General features: G+C 61.4%; 1 protein-coding gene across 6 annotated transcripts; it reads left to right on the top strand.

The window, feature by feature from the left end:
* Nucleotides 1-27,205, top strand: KDM8 (lysine demethylase 8). Of its 6 annotated transcripts, none has more exons than XM_066383373.1 (8): nucleotides 1-50; nucleotides 4,144-4,659; nucleotides 6,984-7,150; nucleotides 17,048-17,180; nucleotides 20,246-20,290; nucleotides 25,041-25,190; nucleotides 25,886-25,978; nucleotides 26,063-27,203. In XM_066383373.1, the coding sequence occupies exons 2-8, from the start codon at nucleotides 4,174-4,176 to the stop codon at nucleotides 26,225-26,227; spliced, it is 1,239 nt and encodes a 412-aa protein (XP_066239470.1). In that variant the 5' UTR covers nucleotides 1-50; nucleotides 4,144-4,173; the 3' UTR covers nucleotides 26,228-27,203. The 6 variants fall into 6 exon arrangements, with proteins under 6 accessions (XP_066239470.1, XP_066239474.1, XP_066239469.1 ...); XM_066383377.1 differs by lacking the exon at nucleotides 1-50 and adding an exon at nucleotides 146-217 and having other exon boundaries at nucleotides 25,925-25,978; nucleotides 26,063-27,205; XM_066383372.1 differs by lacking the exon at nucleotides 1-50 and adding an exon at nucleotides 146-217.
* Nucleotides 27,206-27,284: the final 79 nt, after the last annotated feature.

Raw genomic sequence — 27,284 nt, 5'->3', positions numbered from 1 at the left:
TGCGCTCTGAGAATGCCGGTGAGCGGCTCTCGAACGTTCCAGAGCCGCAGGTAAGGGCCAGGACCTGTGCGTGAGTAGCAAGTTTATTTCAGAATTTCGTTCTGCGCATGCGTTCAGTGAGGCTATTGTGCGCCTGCGCAGTGCTGCCCGGATTCGCTTTGATGCGGTTCTAGTGCGCCTCCGCTGTGTTTGGTTTCTTCCCGCGCTGTCCTGGCAGGTAGCTCCCGGGCCAATCGACCTTTTTCCTTCCGCCTGAAACTGGGTCGACTGGAAACCCGTCAGTCGTGGGGGTCTGAGTGGCCCGGCAGAGCCGGGGAGGCACCAGGAAGGGCAGGGACGTGGAGGGTGGGTGTGGCAGGTGCAGCGGCGGGAGGGAGCAGGTGGGCCGTGCGTGGACGCTGGAGCAGGACAGGGCTTTCCCACCCGGTAGGAGTTACCCCGCAGGGGTATCGCGTGGTGCCCCCAGGGTACAAAGAATCGTGAGTCACCATGTTTAGGGGTAACTGTCCCCTGAGGAGGGGGAGAGGGGTTGGGACCACACCGGCAGACACGGGGACCGCGGTGGACGAACACTGGCTGTTTTATTATTGATGGCTGGGTGGGTGGTGCCCTCCAGGAGAATAGGAAGATAATGCGCGAAAGCTGAAGGGCGTGTAGGTGACAGATTATGTAGGGCAGAACCGCAAGACACCCGTGGATTTGGGGCTTTCCTGGTGCTGGGTGCTGATTGGCGGGAGGTGAGGTGAGGGTCACGAATCTCCAGGGCTTGAGGCCTTTGCCTGGTCCCTCTGTTCCGCCTCATGGGAAAGTAGCCAGGGAGTCATGCCATCGTTAGGATTCGGGAGTCGAAACATAACTTAGGTCAAGAGGTTATCTTTGTCCTGCCAGAGGTCCACACCAGTGACCACTAGTCAGGTTCAGGCTACTGTCTCTTCTACCGGGGGACGGCTGGGGGGGGGAGGGGTGTGTGGAAAGGGGGCTGTTCTTGATTATCCAGGGGAAAGGATGGGTCTCTGAGGAATGTATGGGGGGGGGGGTGATTTCTAGAGCTCGGATTTAGAACTAAATATAAAGTCATAAAGACCTTCAGTTTCAAAAGGTACCTAATGCCAGTGAATTAAGCTTTCGGGAAGGTTTTACAGAGCTCTCTAGAAAGCTCTCATTTTTGCAGCTTTTGTGGGATGCTGCCATAATAAAATTGAAGAAATTACAAAACTCTCTGGGCAGCCTGTCCCCAGAAAGCCAGGGAGAGCTGGTACATGCTGCGCTATGTGCTGGCCGCAGCGTGGAAGGCAGTCTGGGGACCAGCTGTTCCAGGTCAGCTGTGTCATAAGGCTGGCTGGACACTCTCTGGGATACACGGTGATTCCCCAAGAAGCCGTTTCACCCAACCAATGTATAGACTACTCTTGAGAAGTGCTTTAGATTCTTAAAGATAATTGAAGAGAATTCTAGGATGACTGGTAGCTTCCTAGAAGGATTTATCTTATATTTGACAGAAACCCATTTGGGCTCTTTACTAACAGCTAACCAAGAGCCAGCTTACACTGTGCACTCTGGATGGTGTTTAATGTGACCAGTGAGAAGCCTTCTATAACAGTGGTCCCCAACCCCCGGGCCACGGACCGGTACCGGTCCGCAGAGAAAGAATAAGTAACTTACATTATTTCCGTTTTATTTATATTTAAGTCTGAACGGTGTTTTATTTTTAAAAAATGACCAGATTCCCTGTTACATCTGTCTAAGACTCACTCTTGACGCTTATCTCGTAAGTTCGACAATTATATACATATTTTAAAATATCACAGTTTTTACGCCTGTCGCATAATTTTATTTTGTGCATTTATCCGTCCCACCCTAAAGGCCGGTCCATGAAAATATTTTCTGACATTAAACCAGTCTGTGGCCCAAAAAAGGTTAGGGACCACTGTTCTATAAGGTTCACAATAAGCTGATTTATAAAGCCAAGGACAAAGGGTACTCAGGGGTTAGCTCCTAACTGCATCTTAACCCCCTTTCCAAGATTATCACTTCATATACCAACAAACAGACCTTTATGTGAGAAGGCAAGACACAGGCCACTGAGAAAAGCTATTTTATGCAGCCTGTATCTGACCTTCCCCTAAAAGCTGTAATGAGGCCAATAAATGTGGCGGTCTGGAAGGCCTGTTTATAAAGCCAGGACACAAGACCAGTCGGGCAGTTTCTGTAGCTGACAGCTCTACCCCCACCCACTTTAGAAAAGCCTTCTGTGACCAATAAGGTCTTTTAAGGCCAATACCTGTCAAGCTGTAGGAGACTGACTCTAAGTGGAAAGACAAGGCCACTCAAACTTTTTCTTGTGGCCTATAATTAGGTTGACCATGTGGCTCAATTTGCCTAGAATAATCCCAGTTTATCATGGTCCTGTAATTATATATAATCATAATTTTGAGCAATAGAAGGTATTCACGTGTTAATACTGACATCTAAGGAAGGAGCTGCTATCTATATACACTGCTCACAAAAATCAGGGGATCAGGGAACGTGCAGATACTCCAGTGCTTTCAGCCTTTTGTAGAGTGCATTTCACCAATGAAATAAAAGATGGTTTTGCATCTCATTTGCATAATCAAACAACTTTCTTTGACTTGTCGTTTGCTTTTCTGATGTTCTTGTTTCATAAAAGAAAAAAATCAAATGCTTCTTTTATTGCTTCATATTCATTTTGAAATAGCCCCTAATTTTTGTGAGCAGTGTATAATGCTCAGGCTAATGTCACCAAAGGCACCTTCTGAATAGGTTTTATGTACAGTGTGTCCGTAAAGTCATGGTGCACTTTTGACCGGTCACAGGAAAGCAACAAAAGATGATAGAAATGTGAAATCTGCACCAAATAAAAGGAAAACTCTCCCAGTTTCATACCTATTCAGTGCAGTTCGATGTGGGCTCATGCACAGAATTTTTAGGGCTCCTTAGGTAGCTATCCCGTATAGCCTATACATACTTGTCCCTGACTGATCGCCTACCAGAACAGGGTTTCTCCACCAAACTGCTGGTTTCCTTCAACTGCTTATCCCACCGAGAAATGTTATTCCTATGTGGTGGCGCTTCGTTATAAACGCACCAATATTCACATTGCACTTTGGTCACGGATTCGAATTTAGCGAGCCACAGAACACACTGAACTTTCCTCTGTACCGTCCACATCTCGACTGGCATGGCCATGGGCTGCTCCGCTGTATACACGGTGTTACATCATCATCTGCGCATGCGCACATGCTGCCACATCACCCTCCAGAAACTGGGAGGGTTTTCCTTTTATTTGGTACAGATTTCACATTTCTATCGTCTTTTGTTGCTTTCCTGTGACCGGTCAAAAGTGCACCATGATTTTACAGACACACTGTATTATAAGTTTCTTCCTGAGAAGTTGAGATCTCACTTTTTCAATAGCCTTGATTGAGTGTCTCTGTGAGCAAGGCTGTTCATAGGTTCCAAAGGAACATAGAGAAACGTTCTTGCCTTGGACGAGCTCTCAAGCTCTATACTAGAGAGACGTGTAAGACATGTGACAACTGCTGTAAAAGAAGCTGAAGGGCTGTTGGAACAGAGAACACTGTCCGAGAGCCTCGCAGGCTTCGCCCAGGGCAGCATTGGGAGCACTGAATGTGGGCCTTGAAGGTTGGGTAGGTGTTGGCCAGAGAGGAGGGGTGTTGGAAGTATTCCAGACAAAGACCATGTGTGTTCCTCTCAGAGCAAATACTTATCCTATGCCCGCGGCGTGCCTGGTATCGTGCCAGGCCCTGAAGATAACGTGGTGACCCCAGACAGATGAGGGCCCTGCCCTTACAGAGTTATGCCAACAGAGACGACTGTTGCTGAAGAATTGTCACGGGTGGGCTGTGTGTTACAAAGCACGAGTGCCAGAAGCTGTGGGAAGCCGTCGGGCCCCAAGTCTGCTTGGTCTCCCTGTCTGGGTGTATTTTACGTCTTAGTGGTTGACATTTTGGCCACTGGATGTCATCATAGAGCTAGCTTTTTCACTTCGGTTTTATTTTTGCTTTATTTTATAAAATAAAAATTTTATTCTATAAAAATAAAATTGGAGGGGTTCAAGTGTCCATCATGGTGTTTTGCTATAAGTTCTGTTTACTCCTCCAGCAGCCCTCAGTCTGAGCTGGCAGAGGACCGATGGCGGAGGGCAGCGGCCGAGCAGGCACCGGGGCCCTGCGGGAGGCCCTGAGGGCACTCCTGCCCCGGAGGAAGGAAGACCTGCGGCTGGACTTCGGGGACCGCGTGGAGAGGAGCGCGGTGACGCTGCTGCAGCGGGCCGCCAGCCTCTTCTACGGGGGCGCGCGGGCGGAGTGTCGGCGCACCAGCGAGGCGGTGCTGGACTACGCCTGGGAGCGGCTCAACAGCGGGCCGTGGCGGGACGTGGACAAGGACTGGCGCCGGCTCTACGCCTTCGGCTGCCTCCTGAAAGCCGTGTGTCTGTGTGAAGACCCCGGGGGCGCCGCCGGCGTGGCGGCAGCCCTGAAAGTCTGCGACATGGGCCTGCTGATGGGGGCGGCCATCCTTGACGACGTCCTCACGAAGGTCGCCGCGGTCCTGCAGACGCACCTCCTCTCCGGGAAGCGGCCTGCCCGCGGCCCCAGCCAGGAGCCGCCCAGCGCAAAGGTATGTGGCGGGTTGTCAGCGACCACACCTGACACAATCCGGCAGCCCAGGCTCCAGAGAGGTAACAAGGCGCCTCTCCCCCGAGGTGAGGCGTATGCGTGCGGACCCCCAGCGGGAAGTAGCATCTCCACGGACTGGCAAATGGAGCAGCTCCATCCAATTTCTCAGTTATTTCTTCCGTTTTCTGCGGAAGCAGGGAGAGGGAGAGGGAGGCTGGTAGCCTCGTTCCGGAGAGAAATAGCTCAGAGGGGTCGTGCGGGTGACAGCTGCCACCGGCCAGCCCATTCCTTCAGCAGCTTCTTGGACAGCTGGTCGGAGCAGCGCCCACCTTTCTGGCTGCCACTGTCTCTGCCCTGCTGAGGTTGGGGGAGATACCACGGCCTTCCTTTCCCGGGACTGGCTGCTCAGGCCTCCATTTAGATCGGCCACGGGTGCCTGCCGGCGTGGGAGTGCACGTGGCAAAGGGGACCCGAAGACACGGACGTGCTGTGCCGAGGAGGCTTTCAATCCCGTGCTGACACCCACCTCACTCACTGCCCTGGGCAAGTCTGTTCACGGGAGGCAGCACATTGCTTACAGAGTGTGCAGAAATCTTCTACCTTATCTCTGGTTTAAAAAAAATTAAAAACAGGCAGTCATTTTTAGCTATGGAATTTATTTATTTATTTATTTTGGTATTTTTCTGAAGTAAGAAGCGAGGAGGCAGAGAGACAGACTCCTGCATGTGCCCGACCGGGATCCACCCACCATGCCCACCAGGGGGTGATGCTCTGCCCATCTGGGGTGTTGCTCTGTTGTAACCAGAGCCACTCTAGCACCTGAGGCAGAGGCCACAGAGCCATCCCCAGCGCCCTGGCCAACTTTGCTCCAAGGGAGCCTTGGCTGCGGGAGGGGAAGAGAGAGAGAGACAGAGAGGAAGGAGAGGGGGAGGGGTGGAGAAGCAGATGGGCGCTTCTCCTGTGTGCCCTGACTGGGAATCGAACCTGGGACTTCCACACGCCAGGCCAATGCTCTACCACTGAGCCAACCGGCCAGGGCCAGCTGTGAAACTATTGAATGGGAGTATACACTGTGCCCAGTGCTGCCAGGGGTGCTGTGGAGCTAAGGACTCGGTGAGCTGATTGGCGTCACAGAGGGCAGGCAGACGTGCAGGTCAGAGGACGATGAGCTGTCTCCTTGGGCCTGGGGGTTCCAGCACCTTCCCTGTGCTAAGTCTGTCCCGAAGGCGTGTGGACGTGGCCTCCTGCCCAAGGCGGGACTCTTGGTGTGGGCAGTGTGGGGCGGTGGGCCAGCTGGGGCTGAGAGCTCAGCGCTGGGGCCAGCCTGCCTGGGCTCCCACTCCCACACCGCCCTCAGCTCACTGCCGGTGAGTCAGGCACGGGTCACGGCCTCTCCGTGCCCTCGCCGGTAAGAGGAGCTTTGCTCAGCAGCTTTACTGAGCACCAGCGGTGGCCAGGGGTGCCAGCTGCGAGGTGATGGTACGGAAGGGCCCAGACCCTGTCCTCCTGGCACGTACAGTGTCGTGAGGCTGTGGAAGGTGGGGGCAGCTGCTTCACGAGGGCTATGGGGACGTAACTGCCTTCCGCAGACGGAGGGCTGGGACAGGGAAGAGCGTAGGCGAGGGTGCGGCCCGGCACTTCGTCTGCAGGAAGGGGTGGCAGCGGCCACTGCTGCCGCTGCAGCAAACGTCAGGGACTGGTTCAGGGTCCCGCAGTGGGGACAGAGGATGCTGACACGTGCCCTGCGGTCATCCCGGGTACCCCACACACGAGAGCTTGTTTCCCGGTCATTCAGCAGACGAGAAAACAGAAGCTCAGAGGCAGTCACTCGGGTCGCCCGCTGAGAGGTGGCGAAGTGAATTGTGCAGCCACTCCTGAGACCTTGCAGGGACTGGTGGCCACAGGGAAACCGCTTTAGATAAGTTACCGGGTGGAAGAGGCGGAGTTGCTAGTTCGCTGTGAGTTGCCGCCGTGGACGGGGTGTGTCTGGGAAGGTGGCAGAGGACCTAGGTACTGAGAAGGCGTGCTCCTCTGCGAGACGGAGGAGTGTGGACAGCGGGCTTTCCTCCACTGCTGAATCGCTGTGAGAGCAACACGTTACTTTTATCATTGGACCAACATCTGAAATGACCTGGTAAACAAAAAAACACCTCCCGAGAAGTAAAGGGTCGTAGTAGCAGTAGTCGTAACTAACGATAAGAGACGTCACAGTAAGTGTCATGAGCGACCCTAAGCTCTCCCGCCAGCGGTGACTTCCTGGAGGAGAGTGTCTGTTTCCGTCTGTCCTCGGTGGTGGCCACTGTGTTTTGTTCTCATTCTAAACAGAAAGCCAGGAACGGCCCTGCTTCGGTTCCGGAGATGAGGTCCGAGGAAGCCGTGCCCCGGCTCCACCGCCCGTCCCTGCAGTGCTTCCGGGAGCGCTGCCTGGTCCCGCAGCGGCCCGCGGTCCTGGAGGGCGTGGCCGGCCACTGGCCCTGCATGAGCAAGTGGAGGTGGGTGGTCGTGGACCCCAGTCCAGCACGCCAAACACCACGCCCCGCCTTCCCCAGCCGAGCCCCTGGACGCTCACCGCCAGTCCCCGGGCTGGGGGCCGAGGGCTGGACAGGAATCGGCAGTCCGTGCTCTGGGGCTTCCCCACTGGCTGCCCTGAGCTGTTTCTGATGAGGACTTCAGGGGCCACCCGGGGGGTCCTAGAAATTCAGGGGCCCGGAGATGGCCGTCCCCTCCCCCGGGGCCTGTGGCTCTGCCTCAGACTCAGCAGACACACCCGGTGGACAGCTGCTGAGCCACCCCCACGCGTGTTTGTGCGTCTTCTCCAACACGAGGGGGCCCGCCGAGAAGGGCTGTCCATCAGCCTGCCTGAGGGCGGGAGCTGTGTGCAGGGGGCTCTGAGACAGGAGCCGTGTGCAGGGGGCTCTGAGACAGGCGGGAGCCGTGTGCAGGGGGCTCTGAGACAGGCGGGAGCCGTGTGCAGGGGGCTCTGAGACAGGCGGGAGCCGTGTGCAGGGGGCTCTGAGACAGGCGGGGTCTGACGGCGGGAGCTGTGTGCAGGGGGCTCTGAGACAGGCGGGGTCTGAGGCGGGAGCCGTGTGCAGGGGGCTCTGCGACAGGCGGGGTCTGAGGCGGGAGCTGTGTGCAGGGGGCTCTGAGACAGGCGGGGTCTGAGGCGGGAGCCGTGTGCAGGGGGCTCTGCGACAGGCGGGAGCCGTGTGCAGGGGGCTCTGAGACAGGCGGGGTCTGACGGCGGGAGCCGTGTGCAGGGGGCTCTGAGACAGGCGGGAGCCGTGTGCAGGGGGCTCTGAGACAGGCGGGGTCTGAGGGCGGGAGCCGTGTGCAGGGGGCTCTGAGACAGGCGGGGTCTGAGGGCGGGAGCTGTGTGCAGGGGGCTCTGAGACAGGCGGGAGCCGTGTGCAGGGGGCTCTGAGACAGGCGGGAGCCGTGTGCAGGGGGCTCTGAGACAGGCGGGAGCCGTGTGCAGGGGGCTCTGAGACAGGCGGGAGCCGTGTGCAGGGGGCTCTGAGACAGGCGGGGTCTGAGGGCGGGAGCCGTGTGCAGGGGGCTCTGAGACAGGCGGGGACTGAGGGCGGGAGCTGTGTGCAGGGGGCTCTGAGACAGGCGGGGTCTGAGGGCGGGAGCTGTGTGCAGGGGGCTCTGAGACAGGCGGGGTCTGAGGGCGGGAGCTGTGTGCAGGGGGCTCTGAGACAGGCGGGGTCTGAGGGCGGGAGCTGTGTGCAGGGGGCTCTGAGACAGGCGGGGACTGAGGGCGGGAGCTGTGTGCAGGGGGCTCTGAGACAGGCGGGGACTGAGGGCGGGAGCTGTGTGCAGGGGGCTCTGAGACAGGCGGGGACTGAGGGCGGGAGCTGTGTGCAGGGGGCTCTGAGACAGGCGGGGACTGAGGGCGGGAGCCGTGTGCAGGGGGCTCTGAGACAGGCGGGAGCCGTGTGCAGGGGGCTCTGAGACAGGCGGGAGCCGTGTGCAGGGGGCTCTGAGACAGGCGGGAGCCGTGTGCAGGGGGCTCTGAGACAGGCGGGGTCTGAGGGCGGGAGCTGTGTGCAGGGGGCTCTGAGACAGGCGGGGACTGAGGGCGGGAGCTGTGTGCAGGGGGCTCTGAGACGGGCGGGGTCTGAGGGCGGGAGCTGTGTGCAGGGGGCTCTGAGACAGGCGGGGACTGAGGGCGGGAGCTGTGTGCAGGGGGCTCTGAGACAGGCGGGAGCCGTGTGCAGGGGGCTCTGAGACAGGCGGGAGCCGTGTGCAGGGGGCTCTGAGACAGGCGGGAGCCGTGTGCAGGGGGCTCTGAGACAGGCGGGAGCTGTGTGCAGGGGGCTCTGAGACAGGCGGGGACTGAGGGCGGGAGCTGTGTGCAGGGGGCTCTGAGACAGGCGGGAGCTGTGTGCAGGGGGCTCTGAGACGGGCGGGGTCTGTGTGCAGGGGGCTCTGAGACGGGCGGGGTCTGTGTGCAGGGGGCTCTGAGACGGGCGGGAGCCGTGTGCAGGGGGCTCTGAGACAGGCGGGGACTGAGGGCGGGAGCTGTGTGCAGGGGGCTCTGAGACAGGCGGGAGCCGTGTGCAGGGGGCTCTGAGACAGGAGCCGTGTGCAGGGGGCTCTGAGACAGGCAGGGTCTGAGGGCGGGAGCCGTGTGCAGGGGGCTCTGAGACAGGCGGGAGCCGTGTGCAGGGGGCTCTGAGACAGGAGCCGTGTGCAGGGGGCTCTGAGACAGGCGGGAGCCGTGTGCAGGGGGCTCTGAGACAGGCGGGAGCCGTGTGCAGGGGGCTCTGAGACAGGCGGGAGCCGTGTGCAGGGGGCTCTGAGACAGGAGCCGTGTGCAGGGGGCTCTGAGACAGGCGGGGACTGAGGGCGGGAGCTGTGTGCAGGGGGCTCTGAGACGGGCGGGGTCTGTGTGCAGGGGGCTCTGAGACAGGCGGGAGCCGTGTGCAGGGGGCTCTGAGACAGGAGCCGTGTGCAGGGGGCTCTGAGACAGGCAGGGTCTGAGGGCGGGAGCCGTGTGCAGGGGGCTCTGAGACAGGCGGGAGCCGTGTGCAGGGGGCTCTGAGACAGGAGCCGTGTGCAGGGGGCTCTGAGACAGGCGGGGTCTGAGGGCGGGAGCCGTGTGCAGGGGGCTCTGAGACAGGAGCCGTGTGCAGGGGGCTCTGAGACAGGCGGGAGCCGTGTGCAGGGGGCTCTGAGACAGGAGCCGTGTGCAGGGGGCTCTGAGACAGGCGGGAGCCGTGTGCAGGGGGCTCTGAGACAGGAGCCGTGTGCAGGGGGCTCTGAGACAGGCGGGAGCTGTGTGCAGGGGCCTCTGAGACAGGCGGGGTCTGACTGCGGGAGCTGTGTGCAGGGGGCTCTGAGACAGGCGGGGTCTGAGGCGGGAGCCGTGTGCAGGGGGCTCTGAGACAGGCGGGGTCTGTGTGCAGGGGGCTCTGAGACAGGCGGGGTCTGACGGCGGGAGCTGTGTGTAGGGGGCTCTGAGACAGGCGGGGTCTGAGGCGGGAGCCGTGTGCAGGGGGCTCTGAGACAGGCGGGAGCCGTGTGCAGGGGGCTCTGAGACAGGCGGGGTCTGAGGGCGGGAGCCGTGTGCAGGGGGCTCTGAGACAGGCGGGAGCTGTGTGCAGGGGGCTCTGAGACAGGCGGGGACTGAGGGCGGGAGCTGTGTGCAGGGGGCTCTGAGACAGGCGGGAGCCGTGTGCAGGGGGCTCTGAGACGGGCGGGGTCTGTGTGCAGGGGGCTCTGAGACGGGCGGGGTCTGTGTGCAGGGGGCTCTGAGACGGGCGGGAGCCGTGTGCAGGGGGCTCTGAGACAGGCGGGAGCTGTGTGCAGGGGGCTCTGAGACAGGCGGGGACTGAGGGCGGGAGCTGTGTGCAGGGGGCTCTGAGACGGGCGGGGTCTGTGTGCAGGGGGCTCTGAGACAGGCGGGAGCCGTGTGCAGGGGGCTCTGAGACAGGAGCCGTGTGCAGGGGGCTCTGAGACAGGCAGGGTCTGAGGGCGGGAGCCGTGTGCAGGGGGCTCTGAGACAGGCGGGAGCCGTGTGCAGGGGGCTCTGAGACAGGCGGGAGCCGTGTGCAGGGGGCTCTGAGACAGGAGCCGTGTGCAGGGGGCTCTGAGACAGGCGGGGTCTGAGGGCGGGAGCCGTGTGCAGGGGGCTCTGAGACAGGAGCCGTGTGCAGGGGGCTCTGAGACAGGCGGGAGCCGTGTGCAGGGGGCTCTGAGACAGGAGCCGTGTGCAGGGGGCTCTGAGACAGGCGGGAGCCGTGTGCAGGGGGCTCTGAGACAGGAGCCGTGTGCAGGGGGCTCTGAGACAGGCGGGAGCTGTGTGCAGGGGCCTCTGAGACAGGCGGGGTCTGACTGCGGGAGCTGTGTGCAGGGGGCTCTGAGACAGGCGGGGTCTGAGGCGGGAGCCGTGTGCAGGGGGCTCTGAGACAGGCGGGGTCTGTGTGCAGGGGGCTCTGAGACAGGCGGGGTCTGACGGCGGGAGCTGTGTGTAGGGGGCTCTGAGACAGGCGGGGTCTGAGGCGGGAGCCGTGTGCAGGGGCTCTGAGACAGGCGGGAGCCGTGTGCAGGGGGCTCTGAGACAGGCGGGGTCTGAGGGCGGGAGCCGTGTGCAGGGGGCTCTGAGACAGGCGGGGTCTGACGGCGGGAGCTGTGTGCAGGGGGCTCTGAAACAGGCGGGGTCTGTGTTCAGGGGGCTCTGAGACAGGCGGGGTCTGAGGCGGGAGCTGTGTGCAGGTGGCTCTGAGACAGGCGGGAGCCGTGTGCAGGGGGCTCTGAGACAGGCGGGGTCTGAGGGCGGGAGCCGTGTGCAGGGGGCTCTGAGACAGGCGGGGTCTGAGGGCGGGAGCCGTGTGCAGGGGGCTCTGAGACAGGCGGGAGCCGTGTGCAGGGGGCTCTGAGACAGGCGGGGTCTGAGGGCGGGAGCCGTGTGCAGGGGGCTCTGAGACAGGCGGGGTCTGACGGCGGGGTCTGTGTGCAGGGGGCTCTGAGACGGGCGGGGTTCTGAGGCGGGAGCCGTGTGCAGGGGGCTCTGAGACAGGAGCCGTGTGCAGGGGGCTCTGAGACAGGCGGGAGCTGTGTGCAGGGGGCTCTGAGACAGGAGCCGTGTGCAGGGGGCTCTGAGACAGGAGCCGTGTGCAGGGGGCTCTGAGACAGGAGCTGTGTGCAGGGGGCTCTGAGACAGGAGCCGTGTGCAGGGGGCTCTGAGACAGGCGGGGTCTGAGGGCGGGAGCTGTGTGCAGGGGGCTCTGAGACAGGCGGGGTCTGAGGGCGGGAGCTGTGTGCAGGGGGCTCTGAGACAGGCGGGGTCTGAGGGCGGGAGCTGTGTGCAGGGGGCTCTGAGACAGGCGGGGTCTGAGGGCGGGAGCCGTGTGCAGGGGGCTCTGAGACAGGTGGGGTCTGTGTGCAGGGGACTCTGAGACGGGCGGGGTTCTGAGGCGGGAGCCGTGTGCAGGGGCCTCTGAGACAGGCGGGAGCTGTGTGCAGGGGGCTCTGAGACAGTTGGGAGCCGTGTGCAGGGGGCTCAGAGACAGGCGGGAGCTGTGTGCAGGGGGCTCTGAGACAGGCGGGAGCTGTGTGCAGGGGGCTCTGAGACAGGCGGGAGCTGTGTGCAGGGGGCTCTGAGACAGGCGGGAGCTGTGTGCAGGGGGCTCTGAGACAGGAGCCGTGTGCAGGGGGCTCTGAGACAGGAGCCGTGTGCAGGGGGCTCTGAGACAGTTGGGAGCTGTGTGCAGGGGGCTCTGAGACAGGCGGGAGCTGTGTGCAGGGGGCTCTGAGACAGTTGGGAGCCGTGTGCAGGGGGCTCTGAGACAGGCGGGAGCTGTGTGCAGGGGGCTCTGAGACAGGCGGGAGCTGTGTGCAGGGGGCTCTGAGACAGTTGGGAGCTGTGTGCAGGGGGCTCTGAGACAGGCGGGAGCCGTGTGCAGGGGGCTCTGAGACAGGCGGGGTCTGAGGGCGGGAGCCGTGTGCAGGGGGCTCTGAGACAGGCGGGGACTGAGGGCGGGAGCTGTGTGCAGGGGGCTCTGAGACAGGCGGGGTCTGAGGGCGGGAGCTGTGTGCAGGGGGCTCTGAGACAGGCGGGAGCCGTGTGCAGGGGGCTCTGAGACAGGCGGGAGCCGTGTGCAGGGGGCTCTGAGACAGGCGAGAGCCGTGTGCAGGGGGCTCTGAGACAGGCGGGAGCCGTGTGCAGGGGGCTCTGAGACAGGAGCCGTGTGCAGGGGGCTCTGAGACAGTTGGGAGCTGTGTGCAGGGGGCTCTGAGACAGTTGGGAGCTGTGTGCAGGGGGCTCTGAGACAGGCGGGAGCTGTGTGCAGGGGGCTCTGAGACAGGCGGGAGCTGTGTGCAGGGGGCTCTGAGACAGTTGGGAGCTGTGTGCAGGGGGCTCTGAGACAGTTGGGAGCCGTGTGCAGGGGGCTCTGAGACAGGAGCCGTGTGCAGGGGGCTCTGAGACAGTTGGGAGCTGTGTGCAGGGGGCTCTGAGACAGGCGGGAGCTGTGTGCAGGGGGCTCTGAGACAGTTGGGAGCCGTGTGCAGGGGGCTCTGAGACAGGCGGGAGCTGTGTGCAGGGGGCTCTGAGACAGGCGGGAGCTGTGTGCAGGGGGCTCTGAGACAGTTGGGAGCTGTGTGCAGGGGGCTCTGAGACAGGCGGGAGCCGTGTGCAGGGGGCTCTGAGACAGGCGGGGTCTGAGGGCGGGAGCCGTGTGCAGGGGGCTCTGAGACAGGCGGGGTCTGAGGGCGGGAGCCGTGTGCAGGGGGCTCTGAGACAGGCGGGAGCTGTGTGCAGGGGGCTCTGAGACAGGCGGGAGCTGTGTGCAGGGGGCTCTGAGACAGGCGGGAGCCGTGTGCAGGGGGCTCTGAGACAGGCGGGGTCTGAGGGCGGGAGCCGTGTGCAGGGGGCTCTGAGACAGGCGGGAGCCGTGTGCAGGGGGCTCTGAGACAGGCGGGGACTGAGGGCGGGAGCTGTGTGCAGGGGGCTCTGAGACAGGCGGGGTCTGAGGGCGGGAGCTGTGTGCAGGGGGCTCTGAGACAGGCGGGAGCCGTGTGCAGGGGGCTCTGAGACAGGCGAGAGCCGTGTGCAGGGGGCTCTGAGACAGGCGGGAGCCGTGTGCAGGGGGCTCTGAGACAGGAGCCGTGTGCAGGGGGCTCTGAGACAGGCAGGGTCTGAGGGCGGGAGCCGTGTGCAGGGGGCTCTGAGACAGGAGCCGTGTGCAGGGGGCTCTGAGACAGGCGGGAGCCGTGTGCAGGGGGCTCTGAGACAGGAGCCGTGTGCAGGGGGCTCTGAGACAGGCGGGGTCTGAGGGCGGGAGCCGTGTGCAGGGGGCTCTGAGACAGGAGCCGTGTGCAGGGGGCTCTGAGACAGGCGGGAGCCGTGTGCAGGGGGCTCTGAGACAGGAGCCGTGTGCAGGGGGCTCTGAGACAGGCGGGAGCCGTGTGCAGGGGGCTCTGAGACAGGAGCCGTGTGCAGGGGGCTCTGAGACAGGCGGGAGCTGTGTGCAGGGGCCTCTGAGACAGGCGGGGTCTGACGGCGGGAGCTGTGTGCAGGGGGCTCTGAGACAGGCGGGGTCTGAGGCGGGAGCCGTGTGCAGGGGGCTCTGAGACAGGCGGGGTCTGTGTGCAGGGGGCTCTGAGACAGGCGGGGTCTGACGGCGGGAGCTGTGTGCAGGGGGCTCTGAGACAGGCGGGGTCTGAGGCAGGAGCCGTGTGCAGGGGGCTCTGAGACAGGCGGGAGCCGTGTGCAGGGGGCTCTGAGACAGGCGGGGTCTGAGGGCGGGAGCCGTGTGCAGGGGGCTCTGAGACAGGCGGGGTCTGACGGCGGGAGCTGTGTGCAGGGGGCTCTGAAACAGGCGGGAGCCGTGTGCAGGGGGCTCTGAGACAGGCGGGGTCTGAGGGCGGGAGCCGTGTGCAGGGGGCTCTGAAACAGGCGGGAGCCGTGTGCAGGGGGCTCTGAGACAGGCGGGGTCTGAGGGCGGGAGCCGTGTGCAGGGGGCTCTGAGACAGGCGGGGTCTGACGGCGGGAGCCGTGTGCAGGGGGCTCTGAGACAGGCGGGGTCTGACGGCGGGGTCTGTGTGCAGGGGGCTCTGAGACGGGCGGGGTTCTGAGGCGGGAGCCGTGTGCAGGGGGCTCTGAGACAGGAGCCGTGTGCAGGGGGCTCTGAGACAGGCGGGAGCTGTGTGCAGGGGGCTCTGAGACAGGAGCCGTGTGCAGGGGGCTCTGAGACAGGAGCCGTGTGCAGGGGGCTCTGAGACAGGAGCCGTGTGCAGGGGGCTCTGAGACAGGCGGGGTCTGAGGGCGGGAGCTGTGTGCAGGGGGCTCTGAGACAGGCGGGGTCTGAGGGCGGGAGCTGTGTGCAGGGGGCTCTGAGACAGGCGGGGTCTGAGGGCGGGAGCTGTGTGCAGGGGGCTCTGAGACAGGCGGGGTCTGAGGGCGGGAGCCGTGTGCAGGGGGCTCTGAGACAGGTGGGGTCTGTGTGCAGGGGGCTCTGAGACGGGCAGGGTTCTGAGGCGGGAGCCGTGTGCAGGGGCCTCTGAGACAGGCGGGAGCTGTGTGCAGGGGGCTCTGAGACAGGAGCCGTGTGCAGGGGGCTCTGAGACAGGAGCCGTGTGCAGGGGGCTCTGAGACAGGCGGGAGCTGTGTGCAGGGGGCTCTGAGACAGGCGGGAGCTGTGTGCAGGGGGCTCTGAGACAGGCGGGAGCTGTGTGCAGGGGGCTCTGAGACAGGCGGGAGCTGTGTGCAGGGGGCTCTGAGACAGGCGGGAGCTGTGTGCAGGGGGCTCTGAGACAGTTGGGAGCTGTGTGCAGGGGGCTCTGAGACAGGCGGGAGCTGTGTGCAGGGGGCTCTGAGACAGTTGGGAGCTGTGTGCAGGGGGCTCTGAGACAGTTGGGAGCTGTGTGCAGGGGGCTCTGAGACAGTTGGGAGCCGTGTGCAGGGGGCTCTGAGACAGGCGGGAGCTGTGTGCAGGGGGCTCTGAGACAGGCGGGAGCTGTGTGCAGGGGGCTCTGAGACAGTTGGGAGCTGTGTGCAGGGGGCTCTGAGACAGGCGGGAGCTGTGTGCAGGGGGCTCTGAGACAGGCGGGAGCTGTGTGCAGGGGGCTCTGAGACAGGCGGGAGCTGTGTGCAGGGGGCTCTGAGACAGTTGGGAGCTGTGTGCAGGGGGCTCTGAGACAGGCGGGAGCTGTGTGCAGGGGGCTCTGAGACAGTTGGGAGCTGTGTGCAGGGGGCTCTGAGACAGGCGGGAGCTGTGTGCAGGGGGCTCTGAGACAGTTGGGAGCTGTGTGCAGGGGGCTCTGAGACAGGCGGGAGCTGTGTGCAGGGGGCTCTGAGACAGTTGGGAGCTGTGTGCAGGGGGCTCTGAGACAGGCGGGAGCTGTGTGCAGGGGGCTCTGAGACAGTTGGGAGCCGTGTGCAGGGGGCTCTGAGACAGTTGGGAGCTGTGTGCAGGGGGCTCTGAGACAGGCGGGAGCTGTGTGCAGGGGGCTCTGAGACAGTTGGGAGCCGTGTGCAGGGGGCTCTGAGACAGTTGGGAGCCGTGTGCAGGGGGCTCTGAGACAGTTGGGAGCTGTGTGCAGGGGGCTCTGAGACAGTTGGGAGCTGTGTGCAGGGGGCTCTGAGACAGTTGGGAGCTGTGTGCAGGGGGCTCTGAGACAGGCGGGAGCTGTGTGCAGGGGGCTCTGAGACAGTTGGGAGCCGTGTGCAGGGGGCTCTGAGACAGGCGGGAGCTGTGTGCAGGGGGCTCTGAGACAGGCGGGAGCTGTGTGCAGGGGGCTCTGAGACAGTTGGGAGCTGTGTGCAGGGGGCTCTGAGACAGGAGCCGTGTGCAGGGGGCTCTGAGACAGGAGCTGTGTGCAGGGGGCTCTGAGACAGGCGGGGTCTGAGGCGGGAGCCATGATCCCCGCAGACCCGCAGTGTGTGTTTCCCTGGGCCCCGGGCGTGCCAGGCGCCCACACAGGCACCTCCCAGGTTTCCTCTCTCTCTGTGGGACAGGTCTGGCCGTCACCACCATCTTGCAATGGGAACAAAGGCTCAGAGAGGCCACATGGAATTGTAAAGACCCGGTCTGTAACGGACAGGGTCTGGGGTCAGCACCGGGCCACCAGAGTTGAGACCCCAAGCACCTCACTGCACCCTGTGCGCCGGCCATTTACTCAGTTCAGTGACAGGTGATCGGAGAGAGAAGGCGCCGGCCTGGGGGGAAATGGAGCCCACGGCCCGACCTGTGGTGGACAGGATTTGTGGGATCTCTGCAGAGCCGCAGGGCACCGGGCGGGCACGGGGCCTCCCCTCTGCGCTGCAGGTGCCCGGCCGCGGGAGACCGTGATGCCGACCGGAGGCTGGTCTGAAGCATGTCGCATGCCCACAGGCACCAGCAATAGTGCTGAAATGACGGTGCGTCTCTTTCTAATAGTGTGGAGTACCTCCAAGAGATCGCCGGCTGCCGGACTGTCCCGGTGGAAGTTGGCTCCAGGTACACAGATGAGGAATGGTCCCAGAGACTCATGACGGTCAACGAGTTCATCAGCAAGTACATCCTGAACGAGGTCTGTCACGCTGACGCCTTTCTCCTAACCTTTGTCCAAGGGGAGCACGTTCCATTTGGGCAGATAACCTCCGTGCCCCACATGGAAGGTTTGCGGGTGGTCAGTCCTCGGTCCCTGTCCGTGGGTGGGCCAGAGCCAGGAAGGCAGGTGGGCGGACATGACGTGAGGGACTCAGTTCAAAAACTTTTGTTGTTGCTGTACATTTCATACATTCTAAGATTGTGCAACAGTTAGCACTGTAGTTCCAGAACATTCTCACCACCTGGAGGAAACCTCAGACTACGTAAAAGCGCCCGCTACGCCCTTCTCCCCGCACGCCCAGCCGCTGCTGACCTGCTCCTGTGTCTGTGGACTCGCCCATCCCGGACACTTCGTATAGATGGAATCAGACAGTACGCGGCCTCGGCGTCTGGCTCCTGTCAGTGGTGTCGTGTTTTCAGGGTCCGTCCATGTTGTGGCATTTGTCTTTCCTGCACTTCACTCTTTTTTATGGCTAAGTACTGCTCCACTGTGTGGATAGACCACACTTTGTTTACCCTTCCATCGGTTGATGGCCACTGAATGGCGTGCGCTTCTGGCTGGTACGGAAACGCCTGCCGTGAGCATTCACGCACAAGTTCTTGTGTGGACACACGTCTTGGTTTCTTTCAGGTACATACTAAGTGGAATTCCTGAGCCAACCGGCCAGGGCCTCCTTTTTTATTTTTTTTATTTTTTTATTTATTTATTTTTTCCCCGAAGTTAGAAGAGGAGAGACAGAGAGACAGACTCCCGCATGCATCCAACCGGGATCCACCCGGCATGCCCACCAGAGGGCGATGCTCTGCCCATCTGGGGTGTTGCTCTGCTGCAAGGGAGACATTCTAGCACCTGAGGCGGAGGCCATGGAGCCATCCTCAGTGCCCGGGCCAACTTTGCTCCAGTTGATCCTTGGCTGCAGGAGGGGAAGAGAGAGAGAGGAAGGAGAGGGGGAAGGGTGGAGAAGCAGATGGGCACTTCTGTGTGCCCTGGCCAGGAATCGAACCCAGGACTTCCACACTCCAGGCCGACCCTCTACCGCTGAGCCAACTGGCCAGGGCTCCGTTTTTATTTTTAAAAATCATCATGTGTGTACAACCTCTTCTTCCCAAGAAGATATTAAATCATTTATTGATTACACATGATAATGGGTAATACAAAAGCTTCATTCCCATCTATAATTTTATTGGTACCATAACTCAATTTAGATATTGCATAGGACGTGCCAACAATCATTAATAACCAAACAAACTCCATGACTCTGTCTGCTTGGCTGGCCCTTTTAACAGGGAACTCCAGATCACAACACAGTAACTGCCAATGCCAGTACACCAGGTTTCTGAAGACAATGGCTGCTGTGCCCAGCTGGCTGTAAATAAACTTCCCATGGAACCGGGCAGCACCCGGAGGGAATTCTCACCTCCCACTGTTGGGGTGACTTACCAAGATGGCTTCAGCGTGGACTCACTTTACAGAGCACATTTAATGAAAAACATTTATTCAGTGTCATGATTAAACTATTACATTTAGTCTATGAACAAGAAAAAATTCTACATTAAAACTCTTTTTTGGAATGCTTCACACTTTCCACAGAACAGAAACAAAAATAACCGATCACGCATTAGTCACAGTTACAGTCCTCAAATGTTTTGCCCATTCACGAGTACTGTCTAAAACAGTGGGTTTCAGCCTTCTCCCGTGTGGAGTCCTGTGAAAATAAGAGAATTGTTTCAAGGACCACTAAGGCAGAAGTCACCCTGAGCTTGAGCGAATTCAGCTGTGATCACTGGGTCTGTCATCTTCCTGTAGCATCGCGGACCAGTCCGCAGACGGGCGGTGGGAGAACGCTGGTCTAAGCGTGTCTTCTCTGGAGCCGCGGGCCGTCCACCACTGCTTGGCTGAGTTCACAGACCCATTGTAACCTGTGACCTCAGGTCACTTCTCTGCCTCTCCTTTCCTGCTAAGCGTTGTTCCCGCCAGTAATTATGCCGTCTGCCACCGCCTTGGCTCCTGCTGCTGCTGGAACTGCCACGACCACCTTGGTTTTGTGGTTTGGCAAAGTATTGGCTTCCACCACCATAGGGGTCGGAGCTTCTACCACCAAAATTTCCTCCTTACACGGGTCCAGACCTTGAAGATTGGTTGTTGTAATTGCCAAAATCATTGCAGCTTCTGCCATCTCCAGTGTTGCTTCCATCATTACCAAATCCACTGTCACCATCCCCACTGCCACCCACCCACCAGCACCACAGCTGCCACCAAAGCCACTCGGCCACTGAAGTCTCTGCCACCAAAGTTGTCGTTCCCACCAGCCTCGGAAGCTTCCAGAACCACATTGACCTCTGGCCAGACGAAGCACTGGCCACCTCTTGTTTAGATAGGGCTTTCCTTCCTCCATGGTGGTGGCCGTCCACGGTGGTGGACATCCACAATGTGGCATTCTGAGGGACACTCCTGTGTACAGAGTCATGGTGATCAAAGGTTACAAAGCAAAGCCTGTCTTTTCGCCACTGCCTCGGTCAGTCGTACTGCTCAGACCCCAAGCCTCTGAGCGCTTGGTGTGGATGCCCTCAGCACACAGCCTGTGTGCGTTCCCCACGGCTCACAATGGCTGCTCAGACTCCTCGGCGGTCTCAGCTCACACCTCCGATAAAGAGACGTGACGACCGTGCGAGGGGAGGCTCACTCGGCAGTGTCCACAGCACAGGAGTGGGCTCGCAGACACAGCTGCCCCTCCGTTTCTGAGGAAGCTGAGCCCTGGGACAGGGTGACAAATCCCAGGCCACCTCGGTGGCAGAGGAGTGCCCAGTCCTGAGTGTCCCCATCAGCCAGCCCTGCCCAGGAGGGGATTGATCCCATTGGCCGCTGGGTGGGAGGAGGGGACCAGCAGGACAGAGGGGCAGGCCCTGGGGGTCCCGGGGCTGGGGCAGGAGTGGCAGGCGCTCAGAGCCAGCTGAGCAGCAGTAGCGCCTGGAGGGCGTCCTTCACCACTAATATCACTGCTAACGGGCTTTTCGTTTGCCTCCGGTTTTCCTCCCGTGGATCAGCCAAGGGACGTCGGGTACCTGGCCCAGCACCAGCTCTTTGACCAGGTAAGTCAGGCCACGCGCCTCTGGCCTTCCTCTCCCTTCCCCTCCCCTCCCCTCCTCACTTCCTGGGCTCGGACCTACCCCAGAGGGCAGCAAAGGGCTTAGCAGCCTTGTTTGCACCCCCTGGTGCTGCCCCTGCACAGAGCGGGGGGGGGGGGGGGGGGCCTGTGCATCTCCCAGGTCAGCAGGAGGAGTACAGGCCAGGCGTCAGGCCTGAGAGCCAGAGAGCTGAGCCCAGGGCCCCAGCATGGGGTGGGGCTGAATACGCAAGTGTCCGGTGACCTCTGGGGCATGCAGTCGAGTTCAGGAGAGAGCCCCAGGGAGCCAGGCTTGGGCAGCAGACTCTGACCTGACCCAGAGAGAGCGAGGCACTGCCCTCCATGCACCAGAGTTCCCTAGGCACGCCCTGGCCCCACCCTCACCACCCCTGACCCCGCCCTGGCCCCACCCTCACCACCCCTGGCCCCGCCCTGGCCCCACCCTCACCACCCCGGCCCTGCCCTCACCACCCCTGACACTGCCCCGGCCCCGCCCTCACCACCCCTGACACCGCCCCGGCCCCGCCCTCACCACCCCTGACACCGCCCTAGCCCCGCCCTCACCACCCCTGAGTCCGCCCTGGCCCCGCCCTCACCGCCCCGGCCCCGCCCTCACCACCCCTGACACCGCCCTACTGTCTCCCAGGAGGCTGTCTCCCGCCCCTGGCCTGGTGCTCCTGGTGGGGCCTGTTCTGTTCTCTGGTACCAGCCCTGGCTGGCTGGAGTACAGGCCCTCAGGACAGACTTGTTGAGGGCTGGACGGGGAGGGGCTGGAGTGGAGCCCAGAGGAAGGGGGGGCTCAGCAGGGCCCAGGGCACCCCCAGGGAGCGCATCTCGCACAGAGGCCCAGAGGGGCAGAGTGGACACCCGCGTGCTGGGCACAGCCACCAGCCTGAGAGGGTTTGTCCAGAACTGCGGAGCAAGGAAAGGCGAAGAGGGAGGCTGAGGCCAAACTGGGCGCACCTGAGGGCCAGGCCGAGACCGGATTGATCTAGAAAACGTCACGAGCCCTGTGAGGCTTCTAGCAGGGGCGCCAGTAGGCGGTGGTGTTTCCAAAAGACTCCAGTGGGACAGCGAGGGCCAGTGGCCAGGGCAAGCAGACAGACAGGGCACAGGGAGCACAGGTGCTGCTCCGGCCCTTCTGTCACAGATCAGTCCCTGCAAAGGGAGTGCAGAGTGTGGCCGCTGCCAGCCATGCAAGCTCCCTCCCAGGGCCCAGGGGCAGGGCTCAAGGTCATGAACATGGCCGCCAACACGGAGCCCCCAAAATGGCCGGGGGCGTGGACCGCCTGGCCTCGGGCAGTGGGAGGGGTGTACGGCTGTGCCGAGGACAAGAGAAGGCCACGAAAGCCCAGCCGTGGTGGTCTGTGGGCGCTGAGTGGATTCTCTGTCCCTTTTCTGCCGTCCCCACGTCGTCTGCGATGGGTACGTTCGCTCATCGTCATGAGAAGGGCTAGACGTCATTGTTAAATGCGAACAGAACGAGAGAACAAGGTCCTGTGCAGCAGGAGTCACTGCGCCCCGGGTTTTCCAAGCTGTCTAGTTAGGACACTGGAGCAGTCAGGAGGGCTCACCCGGGAAGTACTTGACCAGTCCGGCTCCCTGTCCAGTCCCTCCCTGGTCCCACACTCCCTTCCTCCCTCAGTGCCCAGGGCGTGGCTGGGCCAGAACCACGGGTGCAGCGGGAATGGGCTTCTCCGTCAGCTCCTGTGCACCAGCTGTCGGGCTCTGCCCTGGGGTACAGGCTGGAGCAGTCAGACCACGGCCCTGCCCCCGGGGGCCCAAACCCAGCACATCAGATGGCGCCTTCCCGGAGGTGGTGGCCAGAGAGGGCTCCGGATCGGAGTCAAGGAAGGTGTCCCAAGAAGGTCACCACATCTGAGCAGCGATCCCAAAGCTGCGCAGTGGCTAGCCATGAGAGCAGGCTGGAGAAGGGGCCGGCCGGGGACAGGAGTGAATGTTCGCCTTCCGGGAGCGAGTGCACGAGGGGCGGGAAGCTGCCGGCGGGTCGAGCAGTGGGCGGGGTCGAGCAGTGGGCGGGGTCGAGCAGTGGGCGGGGTCGAGCAGTCGGTGGCGGAGTGAGGAAGGGCAGTTTTCTGATTGTGATGGGAAGCTGCAGGGTGGTGGGCCCCGCCTCTCTGGCCCCTTTCTGGAGGCGAAGGTCCTGTGGGCAGATGCGGTGGCCCCGAGGTGCAGGTGGCGCGAGGACGAGAGGTGTAAGGTGCACGTGGACGCCGGCCCTGCACCTGGTGGGTGGACGGAGGTTGAGGGGAAGGTGCAGTCAGGAAGATGCCGAGGTTTGCGAGCAGCCACCTCGTCAGCTGAAGCGGAGGAGTCGGGAGAGACTGTGCTGTGGTCTCGGCAGAGCCAGAGACACTCGGGGCTCAGCAGGAAAGCCCAGGGAGGGCAGCTCTGGAAAGGAGGCAAGGCCAGGTGGGGCCAGTGGGGTCAGGCCCAGAGCCGGGCATGGGCTGGCCCGTCTGCCAGCTCGCTGTGCCTGCTGCTGAGTGAGCGCCGCCCTCACTGTCTGTCCTGACGGGGATCCCAGGTTCCGCTGGGCTGGGTGGGCTTCTTTTCCTGGTCTCCCACATTAGGACTTCCAAGTCCTGCCTCCTGCTGTGTGGTCCCAAAGACCGGCCCCTCCCCTGACCTCAGTCACACTGGGCACAGCCTCCCGGGGCCCCTTGAAGCCACAGGGGAGCGTGGCTCCCTGCCCTGGAGTGGCCGCCTTCCACGTGACTAGAATGAGAGGAAGCCGTCTTAAGAGTAGAAAGCAAAGTCTGCAGCTGTTTTAGAGGAGTTTTGGCAGGGCCACCAGCCTTTGCCTGGCACCCCAGAGGTGTTCCGTTCAGAGCGCACTGGGGCAAAGTCTGAGCAGCCCGGCCCGCGGGCACCAGGCCGGGGCAGAGGGGCCCCTGGCAGGCCTCTATTTCTGGACCTCATCTGCCCACCTGAAGCTCGGGGCTCCAACTCAGTACTTCTCACCCAGAGATCTCACCGACTTTCCTCCCAGAGACCTCTGCTTTGGACTGTTTTGGCTGCTGCACTAGGTGGATTCAGCACTGAGTTGCTGGGTGGTTCTTCTGAGATCTCTGAATCCGTGGCCAGTGTTCTGATTACATCAAACAGTTACCTTTCAGAAATCCTGATGATGTCATCAGGCGCCAGTCAGCTTCTCAGCGCCCCACGGGGCCAGATACGGGGTGATCCCAGTGGGGAAACTGCTGTGGCAGGAGGGTCCCGGAGGACTTTAGAAACCTTGCACATGGCTCAAGGACCCCTGCCAGCACAGGGGACCCCAACCCGAAGCAGGGGACACAGCAACATTTCTGTCTTCACAGGCTGTTTGAGACGGTCTTCAAGTACTGAGCATTCCAGCCATTCGTAGTGCTCAGTACAGTTTTTTTTTTAATCTTTTTTTTCTTTTTTCTTTTTTTAATTTAAGTGAGATGTTGGGGGGGGCAGACAGGCTCCCAAGTGCGCCCCAACGAGGATCCACCCAGCAAGCCCCTACAGGGCAATGCTCTGCCCATCTGGGGCTACTGCTCCGTTGCTTGGCAACCGAGCTATTTTTATTTTAGCACCTGAGGTGAGGCCATGGAGCCATCCTCAGCACCCGGGGCCAACTTGCTCGAACCATTTGAGCCATGGCTGTGGAAGGAGAAGAGAAAGAATGCAGAAGGGGAGGGGAGGAGAAGCAGATGGTCGCCTATCCCGTGTGCCCTGACCAGGAATCAAACCCAGGATGTCCATATGCCAGGCCAATGTGCTATCCATTGAGCCACTGGCCAGGGCCACCTTCAGTCTCAAAATGCATCTTGTCAGACGCACTGACATCGTGGGGCCCGGGGCAGGGGAGCCAGCAGTGCCTGCCCTCTGCAGCCCCCTGCGCCCTGTAAGCTCAGGTCCATCTGGGTCAGAGAAACACAGACGCCTCTGCGGACGCCGGCACTCGGTCGCGGTGCTGTCTGAATGCCTCAGCCGTGACGCACCAGCAGCCCTGCATGCGGGCGACCCTCCACCACATCCTGACCACCCCCGGGTGTTATCACTTCCTAAATCTTTGCTGTTTTTATAAGTGGGAAATAATGACATTTCACTTAGATTTCTTTGCTGATGGCACTAACGCCGCCCTTGTATCTAACTCATTTGTATTATCTCATTTTTGTCCTGGATAATGGGATCCTTATTATTTTGTATGAAGTGTGTACATTAGCCCTTATTTACCAGTTAGTTCAGGTAGATGTCCTAGTCTGTTGGTCTCTATAATTAATTCACTTAACAGGTGCCAGTTGTGACTGCATTACCATGAGTCAACCTGGAAAATCTTCCCCTTCAGAGATTGGATCGTTAATCCCATTTTTTGTTGTTGTTTGTTCCTTTACTTGATTTTTAAAATCATCTTTTTAGAATATTACCACTGGTTTATCTTTAAGTACAAATACAAAGCACTGTTACCAGTTTTTTTAGGGAAACAAAATGCGTGTAACAGGGAAACATCTGAAAAGTATAACGTTTCCCTAGTAATTATGTTGATTTTTTTTAACTGATTTTCAAGTTCCTGTACAGCAAACTGCGGACACGGTCGTGGTATCGCACAAGAGTACAGTGTCTCTGGCCCCTCTGTCAGAGAGCCCTTTGACCCCTGGGCTGGAGGGTCCCACCGCGGCTCTCGGCCTCCCTGGCCCGCTCTGACTGACGCCTGATGCGCGCAGGTCCCGGAGCTGCGCGAGGACATCGGCATCCCCGACTACTGCTGCCTGGGCGACGGGGACGAGGAGCAGATCACCATCAACGCCTGGTTCGGGCCCGCGGGCACCGTCTCCCCTCTTCATCAGGACCCCCAGCAGAACTTCCTAGTCCAGGTGGGAGTCCTGGCTCGGGAGAGGGGAACCACCACGGGGCGTGGACCAGGCCTGGGGGCGTGGGGCGGAGCTGCTGGGCTTGCGGCTCTTCAAGGAGCAGGCGCCCCGCCCCCGCAAGCAGGGCTGCCCCGCCCGCCCTCCGTCGGAACCAGGTCCACCTCTCCCTACCAGACCTCTCCAGACAGGAGCAGCGCCTCAGCCCCAAGTGGCTCTCCAGGACCCAGAGGGCAAAGGGGGAGAGAGGTCTGTTGTGGAGCCGCCTCCGTTTCTCCTACGCAGCGGGCTGAGCAGAGAGCACGCGTCCAGCCAGGCGGCCTGTCACAGGGGCCTCCTGCCCGGGGTGGACGCCGCTTGTCACCTGTCAGCTCTGTACCCTTGGCCGGCGCTCAGCCTTGCCGAGCCCGCGTGCTCATCTGTGAAATGGGGCTATAGCCCCCTCCCCGTTGTGCGGGTCAAGTGCCACCCCCAACGCCCTTAGTGATGGTCACAGCCAGGTGCTTAGCCGCCGGCTGCAGTGGCGGACTTGCTAGTTCATCATGTACCCGGAGGGAAAGCTGCGGGCGCTGAGCACGTGGGGGGATGGGCCCGCGGGGCGGGGGGTGAGCGGGGAGGCAGCATGCGGGAGGGGCAGGTCCAGGGGCTCGGGAGGAAGTGGGCGGTGGCCAAGGGCCCGAGACGGGGCGCTCTCTTCGCAGGTGCTCGGGCGGAAGTATATCCGGCTGTATTCCCCGCAGGAGTCCGAAGCCTTATACCCTCACGACACGCACCTTCTTCATAACACGAGCCAGGTAGGACGCAGGGCGACCCGGCCCCGTCCCCACCGGCACGTCACGTCTCTGGGGCGCAGGCCGGTGACCTCTTGCTTTCCTCAGGTGGACGTGGAGAGCCCCGACCTGGAGAAGTTCCCCAGGTTTGCCGAGGCCCCGTTCCTGTCCTGCGTGCTGGCCCCCGGGGAGATCCTCTTCATCCCGGTTAAGTACTGGCACTACGTGCGCGCCCTGGACCTGAGCTTCTCGGTCAGCTTCTGGTGGTCGTAGCCAGATGAGACGGAGGGCCTGCGCCGTGCCGGCCTGGCGCCGGGTCCCGGCGTCCGGGGACAAGCTGCTGGGGCCTGTGCCCTGAAGAAGCCTACCGCACCGGGGCCGAGCACCGGGCCAGGTGTGTGCACAGGCCGGCGGGTGAGAGCCCCGAAGCGCATTACAGGCCACACTGCGTGCCATGGGCGTCACCAGGCCGGAAGTGTGGGAAGCAGCAGGCAGTGTGTGTGGCACAGCCTAAGTCCCCACCCATGTGACGCTGGCCGGTGGGTCTTTGGATACAGGGCGACACTGTCCTCACAGGGCTAAAGGGCAGAGCATGTGCAGGGCCTGCTGCTCCATGCACACGAGCTGCTGTCGCTCGTCCTAACAGCCCAATTGTGACACACATGTCGTGACTGGGACTCTAGACACTGTGATCTGCAGACTCTAGAGAGAGGTGGGCACGACCTCGGGAGGGTCCTCGTCAGTGAGCTGGGGAGCTCGGACCTCAGCTGGGCAGTGGGAAGTCTGGGGACATTTCTGTTGCTGTCACTGCCGAGGTGTAACCTGCTTTCAGAGAACCGCATGGGTGTCCTACACTTGACAGATACAGTATTGCCCACGCAGCCACCCAGGGAGCGGTTCCCAAAGCAAGAAGCAGCCGCACCAGCACCCAGAGCCCTGCCCCTCGGTCTCCGTCCTCCCGGGCCCTGCGCTGGGGAGGGGCCCAGACATCAGGCTTTCCTTATTCGTTTGCATTGTTCATATAAAATGTGTTTGTGTAAAACGTGGTCTGTTGTTTGTATTTGCCCATTAAGACTTACGGGCGCTGACCGGTGGCGCAGTGGACAGAGCGTCAGCCTGGGGCACCGAGGTCCCAGGTTTGAAGCCCCAAGGTCGCCAACTGGAGTGAGGGCTCCTCCAGCTTGAGCACAGGGTCGCTGGCTTGGCTGGAGCCCCCCTGGTCAAGGCACATGTGAGAAGCAATGAAAAATAAGTGATGCAACTATGAGTTGATGCTTCTCATTTCTCTCCCTTCCTGTCTCTCAAAAAACGTGGGCAGGCGCATCCCAGC

The sequence above is a fragment of the Saccopteryx leptura genome, chromosome 4 (assembly GCF_036850995.1).
Source record: "Saccopteryx leptura isolate mSacLep1 chromosome 4, mSacLep1_pri_phased_curated, whole genome shotgun sequence".
Lineage (NCBI taxonomy): Eukaryota > Metazoa > Chordata > Mammalia > Chiroptera > Emballonuridae > Saccopteryx > Saccopteryx leptura.
This window is presented reverse-complemented; position numbering and strand designations above follow the sequence as displayed.

Bases quoted from the DNA above. Each gene is read 5' to 3' on its own strand.
- KDM8 (XM_066383373.1), top strand. From the start codon at position 4,174: ATGGCGGAGGGCAGCGGCCGAGCAGGCACCGGGGCCCTGCGGGAGGCC. The intron at 4,660-6,983 runs GTATGTGGCGGG...CATTCTAAACAG, and splicing joins AGGAGCCGCCCAGCGCAAAG to AAAGCCAGGAACGGCCCTGC. The intron at 7,151-17,047 runs GTGGGTGGTCGT...TCTTTCTAATAG, and splicing joins CCCTGCATGAGCAAGTGGAG to TGTGGAGTACCTCCAAGAGA.